At 41.7% G+C, this 21,458-nt stretch overlaps 1 protein-coding gene across 1 annotated transcript in view; it reads right to left on the bottom strand.

Moving 5' to 3' along the window:
- The window catches only part of cdhr5a (cadherin related family member 5a), a 40,046-nt gene extending 19,887 nt beyond the window's left edge, over window positions 1-20,159 (bottom strand). Inside the window, exons 1-7 of the mRNA XM_090223240.1 lie at window positions 19,959-20,159; window positions 4,100-4,272; window positions 3,618-3,683; window positions 2,499-2,588; window positions 1,672-1,758; window positions 1,369-1,473; window positions 377-562 (exon numbers count right to left, since the gene is read on the bottom strand). Coding sequence (XP_090079366.1) covers window positions 377-562; window positions 1,369-1,473; window positions 1,672-1,758; window positions 2,499-2,588; window positions 3,618-3,683; window positions 4,100-4,272; window positions 19,959-20,058 — 807 coding nt within the window. The 5' untranslated portion in view covers window positions 20,059-20,159. The remainder of the gene's footprint in view (window positions 1-376; window positions 563-1,368; window positions 1,474-1,671; window positions 1,759-2,498; window positions 2,589-3,617; window positions 3,684-4,099; window positions 4,273-19,958) is intronic.
- Between the last annotated feature and the right edge of the window lie 1,299 nt (window positions 20,160-21,458).

A 21,458-nucleotide genomic window follows, 5' to 3' on the forward strand; every position in this document is an offset into this window, starting at 1 on the left:
CTCTCTGTTCAGGTACACAGATATACTGTATCACACCTCTCTGTTCAGGTACACAGATATACTGTATCACACACCTCTCTCTGTTCAGGTACACAGATATACTGTATCACACCTCTCTGTTCAGGTACACAGATATACTGTATCACACCTCTCTCTGTTCAGGTACACAGATATACTGTATCACACCTCTCTGTTCAGGTACACAGATATACTGTATCACACACCTCTCTCTGTTCAGGTACACAGATATACTGTATCACACCTCTCTGTTCAGGTACACAGATATACTGTATCACACACCTCTCTCTGTTCAGGTGCACAGATATACTGTATCACACCTCTCTGTTAAGTTACACAGATATACTGTAACACACACCTCTTTCTCTGTGAGGTTGACCTTTGCCTTGTAGCCGGAGCTGACACACAGTTTGGCTATCCCCAGGTTGGTTCTGACACAGGGCTGGAACCACGGTGGACGGTTGTCAACGTCCTTCACGTTAACCGTGATGGTCACCACGGCAGTGAACGAAGGCTCGCCGGACTCAGAAACGTTATACGTGTCCTGGGAAATGGTATTAATAGATTGTCAAGGAAGGTCAAAGGGCATTGAGCTGAGGACAGCAGATCCTGGTTCTCTACTATAGGATTATGTTATTTTACAGATTCTAGTATATTTCTGGAATACTTTACATATTCTAGTATATTTATTGAATACTTTACAGATTCTAGTATATTAATTGAATATTTTACAGATTATAGTATATTTATTGAATACTTTACAGATTCTAGTATATTAATTGAATATTTTACAGATTCTAGTATATTTCTTGAATACTTTACAGATTCTAGTATATTTCTTGAATACTTCACAGATTATAGTATATTTATTGAATACTTCACAGATTCTAGTATATTTCTTGAATACTTTACAGATTCTAGTATATTTCTTGAATACTTCACAGATTATAGTATATTTATTGAATACTTCACAGATTCTAGTATATTTCTTGAATATTTTACAGATTCTAGTATATTTCTAGAATACTTTACATATTCTAGTATATTTATTGAATACTTCACAGATTCTAGTATATTTCTTGAATACTTTACAGATTCTAGTATATTTCTTGAATATTTTACAGATTCTAGTATATTTCTAGAATACTTTACAGATTCTAGTATATTTATTGAATACTTCACAGATTATAGTATATTTATTGAATACTTTACAGATTCTAGTATATTTCTGGAATACTTCACAGATTCTAGTATATTTATTGAATACTTTACAGATTCTAGTATATTTCTAGAATACTTGGTAATCCCATTTGACATAAACAGTAGGGCAGAATGTAAACAACAGTATACCTGTACATGTAAGACCAGGGAGATCTTTTGGACGGAGTCGTAGTCGATGATGTTTTGCACCAGTATGTTGGGGGTGTTGGCATTCTCCAGTCGTAGATACCTGTTCTGGTGACACCAACAATGACAAACGTGTTTAATCTTCTAACTGCTGAGCAATGATTTGACTGAACCTTTATTTATACCAGGTTTGTCTTGTTGAGATAAAAAAAAATATCTATCTATTTTTCAGGAGAGACCTGGACCAAGACAGCAGCATCAACAGATCAGTGATAGTGTTCATCTGTGATGGAGGGAATGTCTTACCGTGGCTGACTCTAAACGATAGTACAGTGGCTCAGAGTCAATGTCTGTGGCCTCTATCCGACCAACACTGGTGTTCACAGGAGTCAGCTGTGGGAGAGAGAGGGCTCAGAGTCAATGTCTGTGGCCTCTATCCGACCAACACTGGTGTTCACAGGAGTCAGCTGTGGGAGAGAGGGCTCAGAGTCAATGTCTGTGGCCTCTATCCGACCAACACTGGTGTTCACAGGAGTCAGCTGTGGGAGAGAGAGGGCTCAGAGTCAATGTCTGTGGCCTCTATCCGACCAACACTGGTGTTCACAGGAGTCAGCTGTGGGAGAGAGAGGGCTCAGAGTCAATGTCTGTGGCCTCTATCCGACCAACACTGGTGTTCACAGGAGTCAGCTGTGGGAGAGAGAGGGCTCAGAGTCAATGTCTGTGGCCTCTATCCGACCAACACTGGTGTTCACAGGAGTCAGCTGTGGGAGAGAGGGCTCAGAATCAATGTCTGTGGCCTCTATCCGACCAACACTGGTGTTCACAGAAGTCAGCTGTGGGAGAGAGAGGGCTCAGAGTCAATGTCTGTGGCCTCTATCCGACCAACACTGGTGTTCACAGAAGTCAGCTGTGGGAGAGAGAGGGCTCAGAGTCAACATATTATATTACAGTAAGTTACTTCATGGAAATGTACTGATATGGAAAGTTTATTCATACAAACTGATGTGGTATTGTATGAAGGGTGCAAGTAGTTAATTACTATTGTCATCATAACATAGTCACCATGGTATTGTTGGGCCCACGGAGAAGTGTCTAATGCTGTTAGGTACATAGTAAATAGAAGAAGGTCTCACCTCGTTCACCTGGAGAACGTAATGACTCTGAGCGAAGTTTGGAGGATTATCGTTCACATTTTCAATGAAAACTTCCACAGACACGTTCACCTTAGAAAAGAGTGAATCGTTACTAGTTGGCATTTTATAGAATCTACTTATTTTTTAGAGTTGAAGACTTGATGCGAAAGCATGTTGATATTTTACACATTGAACTTCTTCACCCATAGAGAGCAGAAATATGGTTTGACCTTTGACAGGCACAGCCCAGAAACAGAGAGACCAACCGATGCTTAGGATTCCAGAGCCCTATTCCCTATACAGTGTACTACTATAGACCAGAGCCCTATTCCCTATTCCCTATATAGTGGTACTACTATAGACCAGAGCCCTATTCCCTATATAGTGGTACTACTATAGACCAGAGCCCTATTCCCTATATAGTGTACTACTATAGACCAGAGCCCTATTCCCTATTCCCTATATAGTGGTACTACTATAGACCAGAGCCCTATTCCCTATATAGTGGTACTACTATAGACCAGAGCCCTATTCCCTATATAGTGAACTACTATAGACCAGAGCCCTATTCCCTATATAGTGGTACTACTATAGACCAGAGCCCTATTCCCTATTCCCTATACAGTGTACTACTATAGACCAGAGCCCTATTCCCTATATAGTGGTACTACTATAGACCAGAGCCCTATTCCCTATATAGTGAACTACTATAGACCAGAGCCCTATTCCCTATATAGTGGTACTACTATAGACCAGAGCCCTATTCCCTATATAGTGGTACTACTACAGACCAGAGCACTATTCCCTATATAGTGGTACTACTATAGACCAGAGCCCTATTCCCTATATAGTGGTACTACTATAGACCAGAGCCCTATTCCCTATATAGTGGTACTACTATAGACCAGAGCCCTATTCCCTATGTATAGTGGCACTACTACAGACCAGAGCCCTATTACCTATATACTTTAGACCAGAGCCCTAAGGTACAATTTGGGACATAACCCATGACCATGAGACATGTCATCACTACTACTCACTGATCTGGAGCCAGTTCTGTTGCAGCGCACCCTGACCCACAGCCCCATGACTATGAGACATGTCATCACTACTACTCACTGATCTGGAGCCAGTTCTGTTGCAGCGCACCCTGACCCACAGAGCATCATCCACACGGGGCAGAGACTAGGAAACGAACACAAATGCATCAACTGTTATTTCACACCTTAGACAGAATGCCTCATTGTCCCTCGACCTTTCGTTTGACCTTTCTTTTTTGTCAATGGAAAAATGACCTTTGACCCCTGTAACTGAGTCAGTTCATGGCAACGTTCCAGGCCAACTACTTTGCAGTCGGCCATGCAAGCCATATCTCACAACACTACCTGAACTTGTCCAAGAAGAAAACACAGTTTTAAAATACATGCACTTTGTGACATGTTAAAAATGGCTATGGATGTTAAGTTCTGACGCTGTATGTATAAAGTATCTCAGAGTAGGAGTTCTGATCCAGGATCAGCACCCCCAGCTTGTATTCTTTGCATTCTACAAAGCAAAACTGATCCTAGATCAGCTTGATACATTGCCCCTAGAGCTCTCACCTCAAAGTCCAGTCCTCTCTTGGCGATGAGGTCCGTCCCCCGCAGGTAGAAAGCCTCCGCAGGGTTCTCCGTGACGGTCAGCTGAACATCATCACTACAGGTGATTCTGGCTACTAGAACGTCCACAGTGCTGTTCTCTTTTATAGACACAGGGTCAGGAGAAACTGTGCAGACTGAGAGAGATGTCAAACAGACACAGGTACAGGGGTCAGGAGAAACTGTACAGACTGAGAGAGATGTCAAACAGACACAGGTACAGGGGTCAGGAGAAACTGTACAGACTGAGAGAGATGTCAAACAGACACAGATACAGGGGTCAGGAGAAACTTTACAGACTGAGAGAGATGTGAAACAGACACAGATACAGGGGTCAGGAGAAACTGTACAGACTGAGAGAGATGTGAAACAGACACAGATACAGGGGTCAGGAGAAACTGTACAGACTGAGAGAGATGTGAAACAGACACAGATACAGGGGTCAGGAGAAACTGTACAGACTGAGAGAGATGTGAAACAGACACAGATACAGGGGTCAGGAGAAACTGTACAGACTGAGAGAGATGTGAAACAGACACAGATACAGGGGTCAGGAGAAACTGTACAGACTGAGAGAGATGTGAAACAGACACAGATACAGGGGTCAGGAGAAACTGTACATACTGAGAGAGATGTGAAACAGACACAGGTACAGGGGTCAGGAGAAACTGTACAGACTGAGAGAGATGTGAAACAGACACAGATACAGGGGTCAGGAGAAACTGTACAGACTGAGAGAGATGTCAAACAGACACAGATACAGGGGTCAGGAGAAACTGTGCAGACTGAGAGAGATGTGAAACAGACACAGATACAGGGGTCAGGAGAAACTGTGCAGACTGAGATAGATGTGAAACAGACACAGGTACAGGGGTCAGGAGAAACTGTACAGACTGAGAGAGATGTCAAACAGACACAGATACAGGGGTCAGGAGAAACTGTACAGACTGAGAGAGATGTGAAACAGACACAGATACAGGGGTCAGGAGAAACTGTACAGACTGAGAGAGATGTCAAACAGACACAGGTACAGGGGTCAGGAGAAACTGTACAGACTGAGAGAGATGTGAAACAGACACAGGTACAGGGGTCAGGAGAAACTGTACAGACTGAGAGAGATGTGAAACAGACACAGATACAGGGGTCAGGAGAAACTGTACAGACTGAGAGAGATGTGAAACAGACACAGATACAGGGGTCAGGAGAAACTGTACAGACTGAGAGAGATGTGAAACAGACACAGATACAGGGGTCAGGAGAAACTGTACAGACTGAGAGAGATGTGAAACAGACACAGATACAGGGGTCAGGAGAAACTGTACAGACTGAGAGAGATGTGAAACAGAAACAGATACAGGGGTCAGGAGAAACTGTACAGACTGAGAGAGATGTGAAACAGACACAGATACAGGGGTCAGGAGAAACTGTACAGACTGAGAGAGATGTGAAACAGAAACAGATACAGGGGTCAGGAGAAACTGTACAGACTGAGAGAGATGTCAAACAGACACAGATACAGGGGTCAGGAGAAACTGTACAGACTGAGAGAGATGTGAAACAGACACAGATACAGGGGTCAGGAGAAACTGTACAGACTGAGAGAGATGTGAAACAGACACAGATACAGGGGTCAGGAGAAACTGTACAGACTGAGAGAGATGTGAAACAGACACAGATACAGGGGTCAGGAGAAACTGTACAGACTGAGAGAGATGTGAAACAGACACAGGTACAGGGGTCTGGAGAAACTGTACAGACTGAGAGAGATGTGAAACAGACACAGGTACAGGGGTCAGGAGAAACTGTACAGACTGAGAGAGATGTGAAACAGACACAGATACAGGGGTCAGGAGAAACTGTACAGACTGAGAGAGATGTGAAACAGACACAGATACAGGGGTCAGGAGAAACTTTACAGACTGAGAGAGATGTGAAACAGACACAGATACAGGGGTCAGGAGAAACTTTACAGACTGAGAGAGATGTGAAACAGACACAGATACAGGGGTCAGGAGAAACTGTACAGACTGAGAGAGATGTGAAACAGACACAGGTACAGGGGTCTGGAGAAACTGTACAGACTGAGAGAGATGTGAAACAGACACAGATACAGGGGTCAGGAGAAACTGTACAGACTGAGAGAGATGTGAAACAGACACAGGTACAGGGGTCTGGAGAAACTGTACAGACTGAGAGAGATGTGAAACAGACACAGATACAGGGGTCAGGAGAAACTTTACAGACTGAGAGAGATGTCAAACAGACACAGGTACAGGGGTCTGGAGAAACTGTACAGACTGAGAGAGATGTGAAACAGACACAGATACAGGGGTCAGGAGAAACTGTACAGACTGAGAGATGTGATGATGAGAAAGGAGGTGAAACAGATACAGATTAAGGGTTGGGGTTCTATTTACATTCAGTTCATTCAGAAAGTACAAGACATTGGAATTGGCTGAATTTGAAAATGGATTGACCTCAGACATGCACACAAACAACAACAAACTATGGTGAAGGATACACTGTATTAATGGAGGTGTAGTGGAGGAGGTGTGTCTACAGATACACTGTATTAATGGAGGTGTGGTGGAGGAGGCGTGTCTACAGATACACTGCATTAATGAAGGTGTAGTGGAGGAGGTGTGTCTACAGATACACTGTATTAATGGAGGTGTAGTGGAGGAGGTGTGTCTACAGATACACTGCATTAATGAAGGTGTAGTGGAGGAGGTGTGTCTACAGATACACTGTATTAATGGAGGTGTGGTGGAGGAGGTGTGTCTACAGATACACTGTATTAATGAAGGTGTGGTGGAGGAGGTGTGTCTACAGATACACTGCATTAATGAAGGTGTAGTGGAGGAGGTGTATCTACACCCTATTCTGACCTCGACTTAATTCCCTCAGAATTCCACCACCTTTATGCGCCAGGAAACCATGAATAAGGTCTAGCGAACCTGTCAGTTCCAAGTGGAACTATAAATAGCACCATTCTCCACGCACTGTAATTCACAACCTGATCAGAGCTATTGATCAGAGCTATTGATCAGAGCTATTGATAAGAGCTATTGATAAGAGCTATTGATAAGAGCTATTGATAAGAGTTATTGATAAGAGCCATTGATAAGAGCTAGGTAAATGAGTAATCCGTTTGGACAAGGGGATTGTAAATAGAAATGACACTTAGCTTTAGATTTATTTTACCTAATAATCGCAAGACAAATGTGAAACCAGTCATAAGGCAACAAACTGAAGCATTTCAACCTATCAACTTTCCCACAATAAAGTTTATGAAAGGCTGTGTCATTATGCAGAATTTAAATGACCTTTTAAAATGACCTTTTAACTTGCGGGGATGTGCACTCTCGAATGTCTTAATTATAGGCTACCCCGACTTTCTCTATCTCCTATTTCTATCACGTTAAATAATAGCCATTATCAGTATCGACAGTCTGTAGGCGTAATAAACACACTAAAATTAAACTGTTAGTTCCATTCATTTGGTATATAGCCGACATTACCATTCCATTTAATTCCGTTGTTTCGTTAACCTTAATTTGCCTCCTCTATGAACGCCGTCGTGGCTTTGTGGTTGTTGCTGAGGATCATTAGTGACGGAGGATGACGGACCCGTAGGACCCGTAGGCGTTACCCGCAAGGTGGGAGACCCACGAGGTGTGGGTGCACACGCTCCTGTCATCGATGTCTATATTTTATTTTGTATAATAAATCATTTTGAGAGTAACCCTCCAACAAGTCATTCATTAACCTTTTTAATGTCCATATGTACTAGAGAGCTAAGTGATTGTTTGTTTATTGGGCTTCAGGAATGTGACTGAAAAGGTGAAAATTAAAAAATTAACTGATTGAAAGTATAAGGGGGTATCGGTGAATATATGTCGTGGTCAAGACTACGACGGCGCCAGTGTTAATGAGCGGAGTTTACTCAGGTGTTCAACAGCGCATATCAGACCCAGAGCTTAATGCTTCATATGTAGTTCTTAATGAGTTTCAATTTAGAAAACAGATCTCTCCGCAGAAGCAACAAATACAGGGAAGGTAAACAAAAACCTGCTTGGTTGCCATAGCAACATCAGGGAACATGGGCAGAACGGAGTTGTTCTTCAAATACAGTAATTATCTTCTATTCTGTGCCGTCTTTAATTAATTGAGCCTCGCATTCTCCTTAATTCCCGCTCTCAACACGTTACGGAAAGAGATGAAGTCTATAGGAAGCTCTTGGGACAGGTCGTCTGGGTACTGGAAAGTCCATACATTTGCAGATGCGAACAGACCATCATCTTTAGCAGACAACAGTTTCGTTCATAGGCTACTGGCGAACCGGAGTTTGAGTTGTGTGGTTACAATATCAACGGTCCCTTATCTCTGGTATATCTTGGCATCCATCAGTCAACAATTCATTTGAATTATGTGCAGCGCAATTGACATATAATGGCCAATGTCTCAGGAATGTCTGGGTTTGCAATACTCAGCATAGAAAACATTTGGGTCGGCAAATTGGGCCTACAGGCCGTGATGGATTAAATTGGATTTTAATTCAATTTAATTTAGCCCATTTGTTAAGGCTATTAGCCAGACAAAAACCCGTGGAGTTCAACCATAAAGTGTCTGAAAGTACAGTATCCTCAAGCAGACTACTTCCCCCCTTATTGTTAGGCTATTTGAGATGTTACTTTGATAAGAAGTTAATAAATACTGTGTATAGCTATAGATAGTACACTGCATAATGAAACAATCCCTAGTAAACTAGTGTTTTGAGGGTGACTGACTCTATTTTTTGTCATTAATTGACTGGTTTTACGCACAACAACGTTCTATTCAAGATGGGAGAGAGCGCGAGGACGGCTCATGTCATGCAGGTTCAGGAAGCCTATACAGGACAGTTGTATATCCTATGAAAAACAATATATATATATATATTGGTAGCTGATCAGTATGCTGCTGCAACAAACATTTATTTTAGAATCTGCAATATTTCAATTCCGAACTTTATTGACTTAACAAGTAATTACATTATTGCCACTGTGTAGTGGTGTAAAGTACTTAAGTCGTATTTTGGGGAATCTGTACTGTAATATTTTTTCTATTTTTTGACTACTTTTGCTTTTACTTCACTACATTCCTAAAGAAAATGATGTACTTTTTACTCCATACATTTTCCCTGACACCCAAAAGTACGAGTTACAATTTGAGTGCTTAGCAGGACAGGAAAACGGTAAAATTCACACACTCATCAAGAGAACGTCCCTGGTCGTCCCTACTGCCTCTGATCTGGTTGATTCACTGAATATAAATGCTTCCTTTGTAAATGATGTCTGAGTGTTGGAGTGTGACCCTGGCTGCCCAAAAATATATTTTAAAAAAGAAAATTGTGCCGTCTGGTTTGCTAAATATCAGGAATTCGATGTATAGCAGTGACTTTTACTTTATACTTCTACTCAAGTATGACAATGCAGTACTTTTTCCACCTCTGTACTTAAGTACATTTCAAATCTGAAACTTTTAGACTTTTAGTCAAGTAGTATTTTACTAGGTTACTTTCACTTTTACTTGAGTAATTTTGTATTGAAGTATCTTTACTGTTACTCAAGTATGACAATTTGAGTACTTGTTCCACCTCTGTTACCGGGCAACAGTCTAAAAATGTCAGCACTGGGACACCCTGTAGAGCTTCGTGAACTGTTAGGCTTTAAGAGAAAATGACGAACAAATAGGTCTACCAATAAACATTTACCCATTAGCTAAAACGAAGCTAAGCCTTGGCACCAAACAAGTCCTGTAATCGATTCGATTAGGCTGCGCAGCCGCATAGACATGTCGCAATTTCAGCACCATGGACAGCGATCAGCAGTCTACACCTTGCGGATGGAGGAAAGGAGCAGCGTTATGCCAGTGCATGTAGTCTATTTAAATCGTCATGGAACGGAGGGCAGACCAAGACGTAACAGTTTTGAGCCTGACACACATGGGGCGATAGTTGGCTGTGCAATCACACAGTTCCATGGTTAGTGCAGGCAATAGACGACGGCATAGCCTACTATATTGTACACTATTCATTATTCTCCCTATTCTAATTGTATATACACGAAGCGTCCAACATTACCATGGGTTAAATAACTATTTAAGGGGATGGCTTAAGATAAATGTACTGAAAACCCTTATCGAATTAAAACTCCACGAAAAAATATGTTGACCAGCAAGTTGTGAGGCTTTTCAGTTGTTGAATTTAGGTCTACGTTTATTTATTCAGCAAGCGCAAGGGAGCCACACCTGCAAAACCCCGTTAATTACGCACCTTCATAAGGTAGGTCTGAACATCAGCTACGGAGAAGCGAGGAAGGAAGGGCGTGATGCGGCGGTTGACTCATAACCGCGTAACCCGCAGTCTCCGCGTTATCCGCGGCGCGGGTGGGTTTAGGGTTATGGGAATATTGTGTGTATGAAGGCCGGGTGGGTGGCGAGCGGGTTGAATAAAGAGAAAACAAAACCTTTTAAAAAAAATCCATAAATGTATAATTATTGTGTAATTTATATCTATAGGCTACATTGAGGTTTTTCGTTCATTATTTTAGGCTAACAGGCATTATCAGTAGCCTATTTAAGCCTAAACTTCAGCGCGCACCAAATAGCCTAATATCTTATTGCCAAATGCTTATGGGACGGGAATAAAAAGTTAATGTAGATCCACAGAGGCTAAAAGAACAATGTCGGAGTTTAATTAAATAAGTGAAAAGCTGCGGAATGCAGAGTTAAAAATAAAGAGTAGGGAGGCCCAGAGAAGAAGTCTAATGTTATAGAAGAGAGGACCAGAACAGTAGTCTAATGTTATAGAAGAGAGGACCAGAACAGTAGTCTAATGTTATAGAAGAGAGGACCAGAACAGTAGTCTAATGTTATAGAAGAGAGGACCAGAACAGTAGTCTAATGTTATAGAAGAGAGGACCAGAACAGTAGTCTAATGTTATAGAAGAGAGGACCAGAACAGTAGTCTAATGTTATAGAAGAGAGGACCAGAACAGTAGTCTAATGTTATAGAAGAGAGGACCAGAACAGTAGTCTAATGTTATAGAAGAGAGGACCAGAACAGTAGTCTAATGTTATAGAAGAGAGGACCAGAACAGTAGTCTAATGTTATAGAAGAGAGGACCAGAACAGTAGTCTAATGTTATAGAAGAGAGGACCAGAACAGTAGTCTAATGTTATAGAAGAGAGGACCAGAACAGTAGTCTAATGTTATAGAAGAGAGGACCAGAACAATAGTCTAATGTTATAGAAGAGAGGACCAGAACAGTAGTCTAATGTTATAGAAGAGAGGACCAGAACAGTAGTCTAATGTTATAGAAGAGAGGACCAGAACAGTAGTCTAATGTTATAGAACAGAGGACCAGAACAGTAGTCTAATGTTATAGAAGAGAGGACCAGAACAGTAGTCTGATGTTATAGAAGAGAGGACCAGAACAGTAGTCTGATGTTATAGAAGAGAGGACCAGAACAGTAGTCTAATGTTATAGAAGAGAGGACCAGAACAGTAGTCTAATGTTATAGAAGAGAGGACCAGAACAGTAGTCTAATGTTATAGAAGAGAGGACCAGAACAGTAGTCTAATGTTATAGAAGAGAGGACCAGAACAGTAGTCTAATGTTATAGAAGAGAGGACCAGAACAGTAGTCTGATGTTATAGAAGAGAGGACCAGAACAGTAGTCTAATGTTATAGAAGAGAGGACCAGAACAGTAGTCTACTGTTATAGAAGAGAGGACCAGAACAGTAGTCTAATGTTATAGAAGAGAGGACCAGAACAGTAGTCTAATGTTATAGAAGAGAGGACCAGAACAGTAGTCTGATGTTATAGAAGAGAGGACCAGAACAGTAGTCTACTGTTATAGAAGAGAGGACCAGAACAGTAGTCTACTGTTATAGAAGAGAGGACCAGAACAGTAGTCTAATGTTATAGAAGAGAGGACTAGAACAGTAGTCTAATGTTATAGAAGAGAGGACCAGAACAGTAGTCTAATGTTATAGAAGAGAGGACCAGAACAGTAGTCTGATGTTATAGAAGAGAGGACCAGAACAGTAGTCTGATGTTATAGAAGAGAGGACCAGAATAGTAGTCTAATGTTATAGAAGAGAGGACCAGAACAGTAGTCTAATGATATAGAAGAGAGGACTAGAACAGTAGTCTAATGTTATAGAAGAGAGGACCAGAACAGTAGTCTAATGTTATAGAAGAGAGGACCAGAACAGTAGTCTGATGTTATAGAAGAGAGGACCAGAACAGTAGTCTAATGTTATAGAAGAGAGGACCAGAACAGTAGTCTAATGTTATAGAAGAGAGGACTAGAACAGTAGTCTAATGTTATAGAAGAGAGGACCAGAACAGTAGTCTAATGTTATAGAAGAGAGGACCAGAACAGTAGTCTGATGTTATAGAAGAGAGGACCAGAACAGTAGTCTGATGTTATAGAAGAGAGGACCAGAATAGTAGTCTAATGTTATAGAAGAGAGGACCAGAACAGTAGTCTAATGATATAGAAGAGAGGACCAGAACAGTAGTCTAATGATATAGAAGAGAGGACCAGAACAGTAGTCTAATGATATAGAAGAGAGGACCAGAACAGTAGTCTAATGTTATAGAAGAGAGGACCAGAACAGTAGTCTAATAATATAGAAGAGAGGACCAGAACAGTAGTCTAATGTTATAGAAGAGAGGACCAGAACAGTAGTCTAATGTTATAGAAGAGAGGACCAGAACAGTAGTCTACTGTTATAGAAGAGAGGACCAGAACAGTAGTCTGATGTTATAGAAGAGAGGACCAGAGAAGTAGTCTAATGTTATAGAAGAGAGGACCAGAACAGTAGTCTGATGTTATAGAAGAGAGGACCAGAACAGTAGTCTAATGTTATAGAAGAGAGGACCAGAACAGAAGTCTAATGTTATAGAAGAGAGGACCAGAACAGTAGTCTGATGTTATAGAAGAGAGGACCAGAACAGTAGTCTAATGTTATAGAAGAGAGGACTAGAACAGTAGTCTAATGTTATAGAAGAGAGGACCAGAACAGTAGTCTAATGTTATAGAAGAGAGGACCAGAACAGTAGTCTAATGTTATAGAAGAGAGGACCAGAACAGTAGTCTGATGTTATAGAAGAGAGGACCAGAACAGTAGTCTGATGTTATAGAAGAGAGGACCAGAACAGTAGTCTAATGTTATAGAAGAGAGGACCAGAACAGTAGTCTAATGTTATAGAAGAGAGGACCAGAACAGTAGTCTAATGTTATAGAAGAGAGGACCAGAACAGTAGTCTGATGTTATAGAAGAGAGGACCAGAACAGTAGTCTAATGTTATAGAAGAGAGGACCAGAACAGTAGTCTGATGTTATAGAAGAGAGGACCAGAACAGTAGTCTAATATTTTAGACGAGAGGACCAGAACAGTAGTCTAATGTTATAGAAGAGAGGACCAGAACAGTAGTCTAATGTTATAGAAGAGAGGACCAGAACAGTAGTCTGATGTTATAGAAGAGAGGACCAGAACAGTAGTCTAATGTTATAGAAGAGAGGACCAGAACAGAAGTCTAATGTTATAGAAGAGAGGACCAGAACAGTAGTCTGATGTTATAGAAGAGAGGACCAGAACAGTAGTCTAATGTTATAGAAGAGAGGACTAGAACAGTAGTCTAATGTTATAGAAGAGAGGACCAGAACAGTAGTCTAATGTTATAGAAGAGAGGACCAGAACAGTAGTCTAATGTTATAGAAGAGAGGACCAGAACAGTAGTCTGATGTTATAGAAGAGAGGACCAGAACAGTAGTCTGATGTTATAGAAGAGAGGACCAGAACAGTAGTCTAATGTTATAGAAGAGAGGACCAGAACAGTAGTCTAATGTTATAGAAGAGAGGACCAGAACAGTAGTCTAATGTTATAGAAGAGAGGACCAGAACAGTAGTCTGATGTTATAGAAGAGAGGACCAGAACAGTAGTCTAATGTTATAGAAGAGAGGACCAGAACAGTAGTCTGATGTTATAGAAGAGAGGACCAGAACAGTAGTCTAATGTTATAGACGAGAGGACCAGAACAGTAGTCTAATGTTATAGAAGAGAGGACCAGAACAGTAGTCTAATGTTATAGAAGAGAGGACCAGAACAGTAGTCTAATGTTATAGAAGAGAGGACCAGAACAGTAGTCTGATGTTATAGAAGAGAGGACCAGAACAGTAGTCTAATGTTATAGACGAGAGGACCAGAACAGTAGTCTAATGTTATAGAAGAGAGGACCAGAACAGTAGTCTAATGTTATAGAAGAGAGAACCAGAACAGTAGTCTGATGTTATAGAAGAGAAGACCAGAACAGTAGTCTAATGTTATAGAAGAGAGGACCAGAACAGTAGTCTAATGTTATAGAAGAGAGGACCAGAACAGTAGTCTGATGTTATAGAAGAGAGGACCAGAACAGTAGTCTGATGTTATAGAAGAGAAGACCAGAACAGTAGTCTAATGTTATAGAAGAGAGGACCAGAACAGTAGTCTACTGTTATAGAAGAGAGGACCAGAACAGTAGTCTAATGTTATAGAAGAGAGGACCAGAACAGTAGTCTAATGTTATAGAAGAGAGGACCAGAACAGTAGTCTAATGTTATAGAAGAGAGGACCAGAACAGTAGTCTAATGTTATAGAAGAGAGGACCAGAACAGTAGTCTAATGTTATAGAAGAGAGGACCAGAACAGTAGTCTAATGTTATAGAAGAGAGGACCAGAGAAGTAGTCTAATGTTATAGAAGAGAGGACCAGAACAGTAGTCTAATGTTATAGAAGAGAGGACCAGAACAGTAGTCTAATGTTATAGAAGAGAGGACCAGAACAGTAGTCTAATGTTATAGAAGAGAGGACCAGAACAGTAGTCTAATGTTATAGAAGAGAGGACCAGAACAGTAGTCTGATGTTATAGAAGAGAGGACCAGAGAAGTAGTCTAATGTTATAGAAGAGAGGACCAGAACAGTAGTCTAATGTTATAGAAGAGAGGACCAGAACAGTAGTCTAATGTTATAGAAGAGAGGACCAGAACAGTAGTCTAATGTTATAGAAGAGAGGACCAGAACAGTAGTCTAATGTTATAGAAGAGAGGACCAGAACAGTAGTCTAATGTTATAGAAGAGAGGACCAGAACAGTAGTCTGATGTTATAGAAGAGAGGACCAGAGAAGTAGTCTAATGTTATAGAAGAGAGGACCAGAACAGTAGTCTAATGTTATAGAAGAGAGGACCAGAACAGTAGTCTAATGTTATAGAAGAGAGGACCAGAACAGTAGTCTAATGTTATAGAAGAGAGGACCAGAACAGTAGTCTATTGTTATAGAAGAGAGGACCAGAACAGTAGTCTAATGTTATAGAAGAGAGGACCAGAACAGTAGTCTAATGTTATAGAAGAGAGGACCAGAACAGTAGTCTGATGTTATAGAAGAGAGGACCAGAACAGTAGTCTAATGTTATAGAAGAGAGGACCAGAACAGTAGTCTGATATTATAGAAGAGAGGACCAGAACAGTAGTCTACTGTTATAGAAGAGAGGACCAGAACAGTAGTCTACTGTTATAGAAGAGAGGACCAGAACAGTAGTCTAATGTTATAGAAGAGAGGACCAGAACAGTAGTCTAATGTTATAGAAGAGAGGACCAGAACAGTAGTCTAATGTTATAGAAGAGAGGACCAGAACAGTAGTCTAATGTTATAGAAGAGAGGACCAGAACAGTAGTCTAATGTTATAGAAGAGAGGACCAGAACAGTAGTCTGATGTTATAGAAGAGAGGACCAGAGAAGTAGTCTAATGTTATAGAAGAGAGGACCAGAACAGTAGTCTAATGTTATAGAAGAGAGGACCAGAACAGTAGCCTACTGTTTGGGAATGATTTGGTGGTAAAAGAGGATGATAGCAGTGACAGCCAGCTATGTTTTTTAAATTTAGTTTTACAATATATTTATTGTCATTTTTTACAATTTAACAATCTGTAAAATATGACACAGATAATGTCCCGTTATTCCTTCCACCTACACAAAACACCATGCTACCCGGCAGCACATTGTACAAAACCCTTCCCTCCCCAACACAGGAACACCCACCTCCCTCCCCAACACAGGAACACCCCCTCCCTCCCCAACACAGGAACACCCCCTCCCTCCCCAACACAGGAACACCCCCCTCCCTCCCCAACACAGGAACACCCCCCCCCCCCCCCCCTCCCTCCCCTCTACCGGTATTAGCTTCAATGACAACAACAAAAAAGAAACAGAATGAACTTCACATTCAAGGTTAGAAAATAAATGATTCAACGCAAAAACAACAAATAATAATAATAATACATGAATGAAGAAAGTAATATTGAGTCAGCTGAGGTGACGACTGTAGAAACTGCTGAAAGTCCCCCCAGACATCAGTCAACGCAAAGGGTTTATTACTTACAATGTACATTATTTTCCCAGCTAGCAGTGTTATGTGTGATGATTGTGAGGCGCTATACAAATTCGACAGTTACACGACGGGGACTTTGAATATGCCTATGGCGTGTCAATGGAACCGTAGTCTACTGTTCTGATGGGTTAAATGAAAAACTGAAATCTGGACACTGATTGTAGGTCAATAACCTCTCACATAGCCTGAATATTAACTCCTGCCGCATTTCTTGCAGTAGAACGATAGGCCTACACCTAAGCTACATTTTGACTTGGGCAAGAGGAGTGGAGAAATATGATTTCTTTCTTTCAGCATCTTGACAGTATGTGAAAACTCAGCATACAAATACATAGTTAGATAAACTACATGGCCACTACTCAACAAAACCATTTCTGTACGTCTGTACTCCCCTCGCTTTAAGCACGGGGGTATTGCACGGGGGTATTGCACGGGGGTATTGCACGGGGGTATATGCTGAATCAAGACACGGCCTTCCCCAAACTGTTGCCACAAAGTTGGAAGCACAGAATCGTCTAGAATATCATTGTATCCTGGGGGGGGGGGGGGGGGGCCTAGCTCGATCCATGAAAAACAGCCCCTGACCATTATTCCTCATCCACCAAACTTTACAGTTGACACTATGCATTCGGGCAGGTAGCGTTCTCCTGGTATCCGCCAAACCCCGATTCGTCCATCGGACTACCAGATTCGTCATTCCAGAGAACTCGTTTCCACTGCTCCAGAGTCCAATGATGGCGAGATTTACACCACTCCAGCCAACATTTGGCATTGCGCATGGTGATCTTAGGCTTGTGTGTGGCTGCTCAGCTATGGAAACCAATTTCATGAAGCTCTCGACAAACAGTTATTGTGCTGACATTGCTTCCAGAGGCAGTCGGTGGTGAGTGTTGCAACCGAGGACAGATGATTTTTTACGAGCTATGGTGCTTCAGTACTCGGCGGTCCTGTCCTGTCAGCGCGTGTGGCCTACCACTTCACGGTTGAGCCGTTGTTGCTCCTAGACATTTCCACTTCACAATAACAACAGCTCTAGCAGGGCAGAAATTTGACGAACTGACTTGTATGACGGTACCACGTTGAAAGTCACTGAGCTCTTCAGTACTGCCCATTCTACTGCCAATGTTTGTCTATGGAGATTGCATGGCTGTGTGTTCGATTTTATACAACTGTCAGCAACGGGTGTGGCTGAAATAGCCAAATCCAGTAATTTGAAGGGGTGTCCACATACAATTGGCCATGCAGTGGACCATCTGTAGAGATGCTGTCTTTATCAGCATCATAAAACCTGATAGCATGGTTAGGGACGTCTCTAAAGGTGAAGGTGCTGTCTTTATCAGCATCATAAAACCTGATAGCGTGGTTAGGGACGTCTCTAAAGGTGAAGGTGCTGTCTTTATCAGCATCATAAAACCTGATAGCGTGGTTAGGAACCGTCTCTAAAGGTGAAGGTGCTGTCTTTATCAGCGTCATAAAACCTGATAGCGTGGTTAGGAACCGTCTCTAAAGGTGAAGGTGCTGTCTTTATCAGCATCATAAAACCTGATAGCGAGGTTAGGGACTGTCTCTAAAGGTGAAGGTGCTGTCTTTATCAGCGTCATAAAACCTGATAACGTGGTTAGGGACCGTCTCTAAAGGTGAAGGTGCTGTCTTTATCAGCATCATAAAACCTGATAGTGTCGTTAGGGACCGTCTCTAAAGGTGAAGGAGCTGTCTTTATCAGCATCATAAAACCTGATAGCGTGGTTAGGGACCGTCTCTAAAGGTGAAGGTGCTGTCTTTATCAGCATCATAAAACCTGATAGCGTGGTTAGGGACCGTCTCTAAAGGTGAAGGTGCTGTCTTTATCAGCATCAAAAAACCTGATAGCGAGGTTAGGGACTGTCTCTAAAGGTGAAGGTGCTGTCTTTATCAGCATCATAAAACCTGATAGCAAGGTTAGGGACTGTCTCTAAAGGTGAAGGTGCTGTCTTTATCAGCATCATAAAACCTGATAGCGTGGTTAGGGACCGTCAGTAAAGGTGAAGGTCATGTCTTTATCAGCATCATAAAACCTGATAGCGAGGTTAGGGACCGTCTCTAAAGGTAAAGGTGCTGTCTTTATCAGCCTCATAAAACCTGATATCGTGGTTAGGGACCGTCTCAAAAGATGAAGGTGCTGTCTTTATCAGCATCATAAAACCTGATAGCGAGGTTAGGGACCGTCTCTAAAGGTGAAGGTGCTGTCTTTATCAGCATCATAAAACCTCGTACTATTTCAAACACATAAAATATGCATCTAAGCCAAACTGAAATCTTATCAGAAACATGTTGGGTCATTTTCACATATTTCTATTTCCTTACAACCGGTGAAACTGGACATTTTGCACAGAAAATCTTTCCCGTTTTTAAAATAATTAGTGCATTTTATCGCTGGTCCCTAAAGGTCTTTGCTCCGAGAAAGAATCAGAGAAGACGGAGAAAACTTTACCGATGTCAACTGTATTGAAGCATTCATTCTATCGATCTATCGATCACATTATTCTGTTGAGCAAAAGGGTTGATTTAATCTTCTAGGTCCATGTATAAATGACAGAAGAGAAGCTGCATCTAATTACAGACAGGTTGACTAACAAATAGCCTACCAACATGCTGGAAATTATAAGCAGAAACACATCTATATCAGGCAACAACTAAAAAATATCCTGCACCTCCTGTTAAAAAAAACCTTCCGCTGTCTCTGACTGTAGCCTACAGCACATGTGGTATAGTAGTGGGTTAGGGTTGGGTGCGTGTCTCAGATATTCACTTTATCACATAGAGTCTGGCGGTTGCGGATGCGTTATCAGCACTGGCGGGTGGGTGAGCCAACAGTTGACCTGCGCACCGCTAGCGCGTGGAGGGAAAGGCGCAACTTCCTAAGTCAGAATCTGGCCCGTGGTGTCAGTATGATGTGCAGGCCTCAAGGCCTGTGAAACATTGACAGAGGTAGTTACCAATATATAAAACCCGTTTTTTGATAAGAGGTCAGATTGCACTGTGCTTGAGGACATGGCATTTGATTCGTGTTTAATCATTTTTTAGCTTGTGAAATTTTCAAGCAATGTCCTATAATCCTGGATGTCTTTGGGGGTGGGGGGGGGGGGGGGGGGTAAAGAACTGGTCCTAGGCAGACTTATTCACTGTAAACAAAATTAACCAAATCAGCCTGTGTAACCTAAGATGGACACTGTGTGTATCCCCCGCTATTAAAAAATAAAACAACAATCCACAACCCCTCTCAACAACAGACCAAGATAACCACCTGACCGAAGCAGCCAATAGAACCGTCACTACTCACAATAGAACCGTCACTACTCACGTTTCTCAGCTGGACAAAGTACAGAAAGTAAAAACAACACCAGACAACCCAGGAGGATATTTGCAGTTTGCTGTTTTCCTTTATAATTATATAGTTCCATGTCCTGGTTTTCAGACGACACGACAAAATGAAGTCCGTAGAGAGGACGAGGAGAGGAGACGATGGTACCAGTTGGTACTCACCGGGCACAATGCTTTGTCTGTGTTGCCCTGCCTGACGTGTGGGAGTCGACTACAGTTGCAATGTTTGTGACTTCATCTTAGGGTCATATTATTGCCTGAAGAGCCTGCCAACAGTGGCCTGCTGGCCTCCTACTAAAATACTTGCATCTGTTTTGCGGCTTGAACGAGGGTTACACTGGAAGTGTCTGAAATGGCATCCTATTCCTTATGGTTAAAAGTAGTGCACTATGTAGGGAACAGGGCTCTGGTCTATAGTAGTGTACTATATAGGGAACAGGGCCCTGGTCTATAGTAGTGTACTATATAGGGAATAGGACTCTGGTCTATAGTAGTACCACTATATAGGGAATAGGGCTCTGGTCTATAGTAGTACCACTATATAGGGAATAGGGTTCTGGCCTATAGTAGTACCACTATATAGGGAATAGGGCTCTGGTCTATAGTAGTGTACTATATAGGGAATAGGGCTCTGGTCTATAGTAGTGTACTATATAGGGAATAGGGCTCTGGTCTATAGTAGTACCACTATATAGGGAATAGGGCTCTGGTCTATAGTAGTACCACTATATAGGGAATAGGGCTCTGGTCTATAGTAGTTCCACTATATAGGGAATAGGGCTCTGGTCTATAGTAGTACCACTATATAGGGAATAGGGCTCTGGTCTATAGTAGTACCACTATATAGGGAATAGGGTTCTGGCCTATAGTAGTACCACTATATAGGGAATAGGGCTCTGGTCTATAGTAGTGTACTATATAGGGAATAGGGCTCTGGTCTATAGTAGTGTACTATATAGGGAATAGGGCTCTGGTCTATAGTAGTGTACTATCTAGGGAATATGGCTCTGGTCTATAGTAGTACCACTGTATAGGGAATAGGGCTCTGGTCTATAGTAGTGTACTATATAGGGAATAGGGCTCTGGTCTATAGTAGTGTACTATATAGGGAATAGGGCTCTGGTCTATAGTAGTGTACTATATAGGGAACAGGGCTCTGGTCTATAGTAGTGTACTATATAGGGAATAGGGCTCTGGTCTATAGTAGTACCACTGTATAGGGAATAGGGCTCTGGTCTATAGTAGTACCACTATATAGGGAATAGGGTTCTGGTCTATAGTAGTACCAATATATAGGGAATAGGGTTCTGGTCTATAGTAGTGTACTATATAGGGAATAGGGCTCTGGTCTATAGTAGTGTACTATCTAGGGAATAGGGCTCTGGTCTATAGTAGTACCACTGTATAGGGAATAGGGCTCTGGTCTATAGTAGTACCACTATATAGGGAATAGGGCTCTGGTCTATAGTAGTACCACTTT

This window comes from Oncorhynchus mykiss, chromosome 26 (genome assembly GCF_057628025.1).
Source record: "Oncorhynchus mykiss isolate SJ-2025 chromosome 26, ASM5762802v1, whole genome shotgun sequence".
Taxonomy (NCBI): Eukaryota; Metazoa; Chordata; class Actinopteri; order Salmoniformes; family Salmonidae; genus Oncorhynchus; species Oncorhynchus mykiss.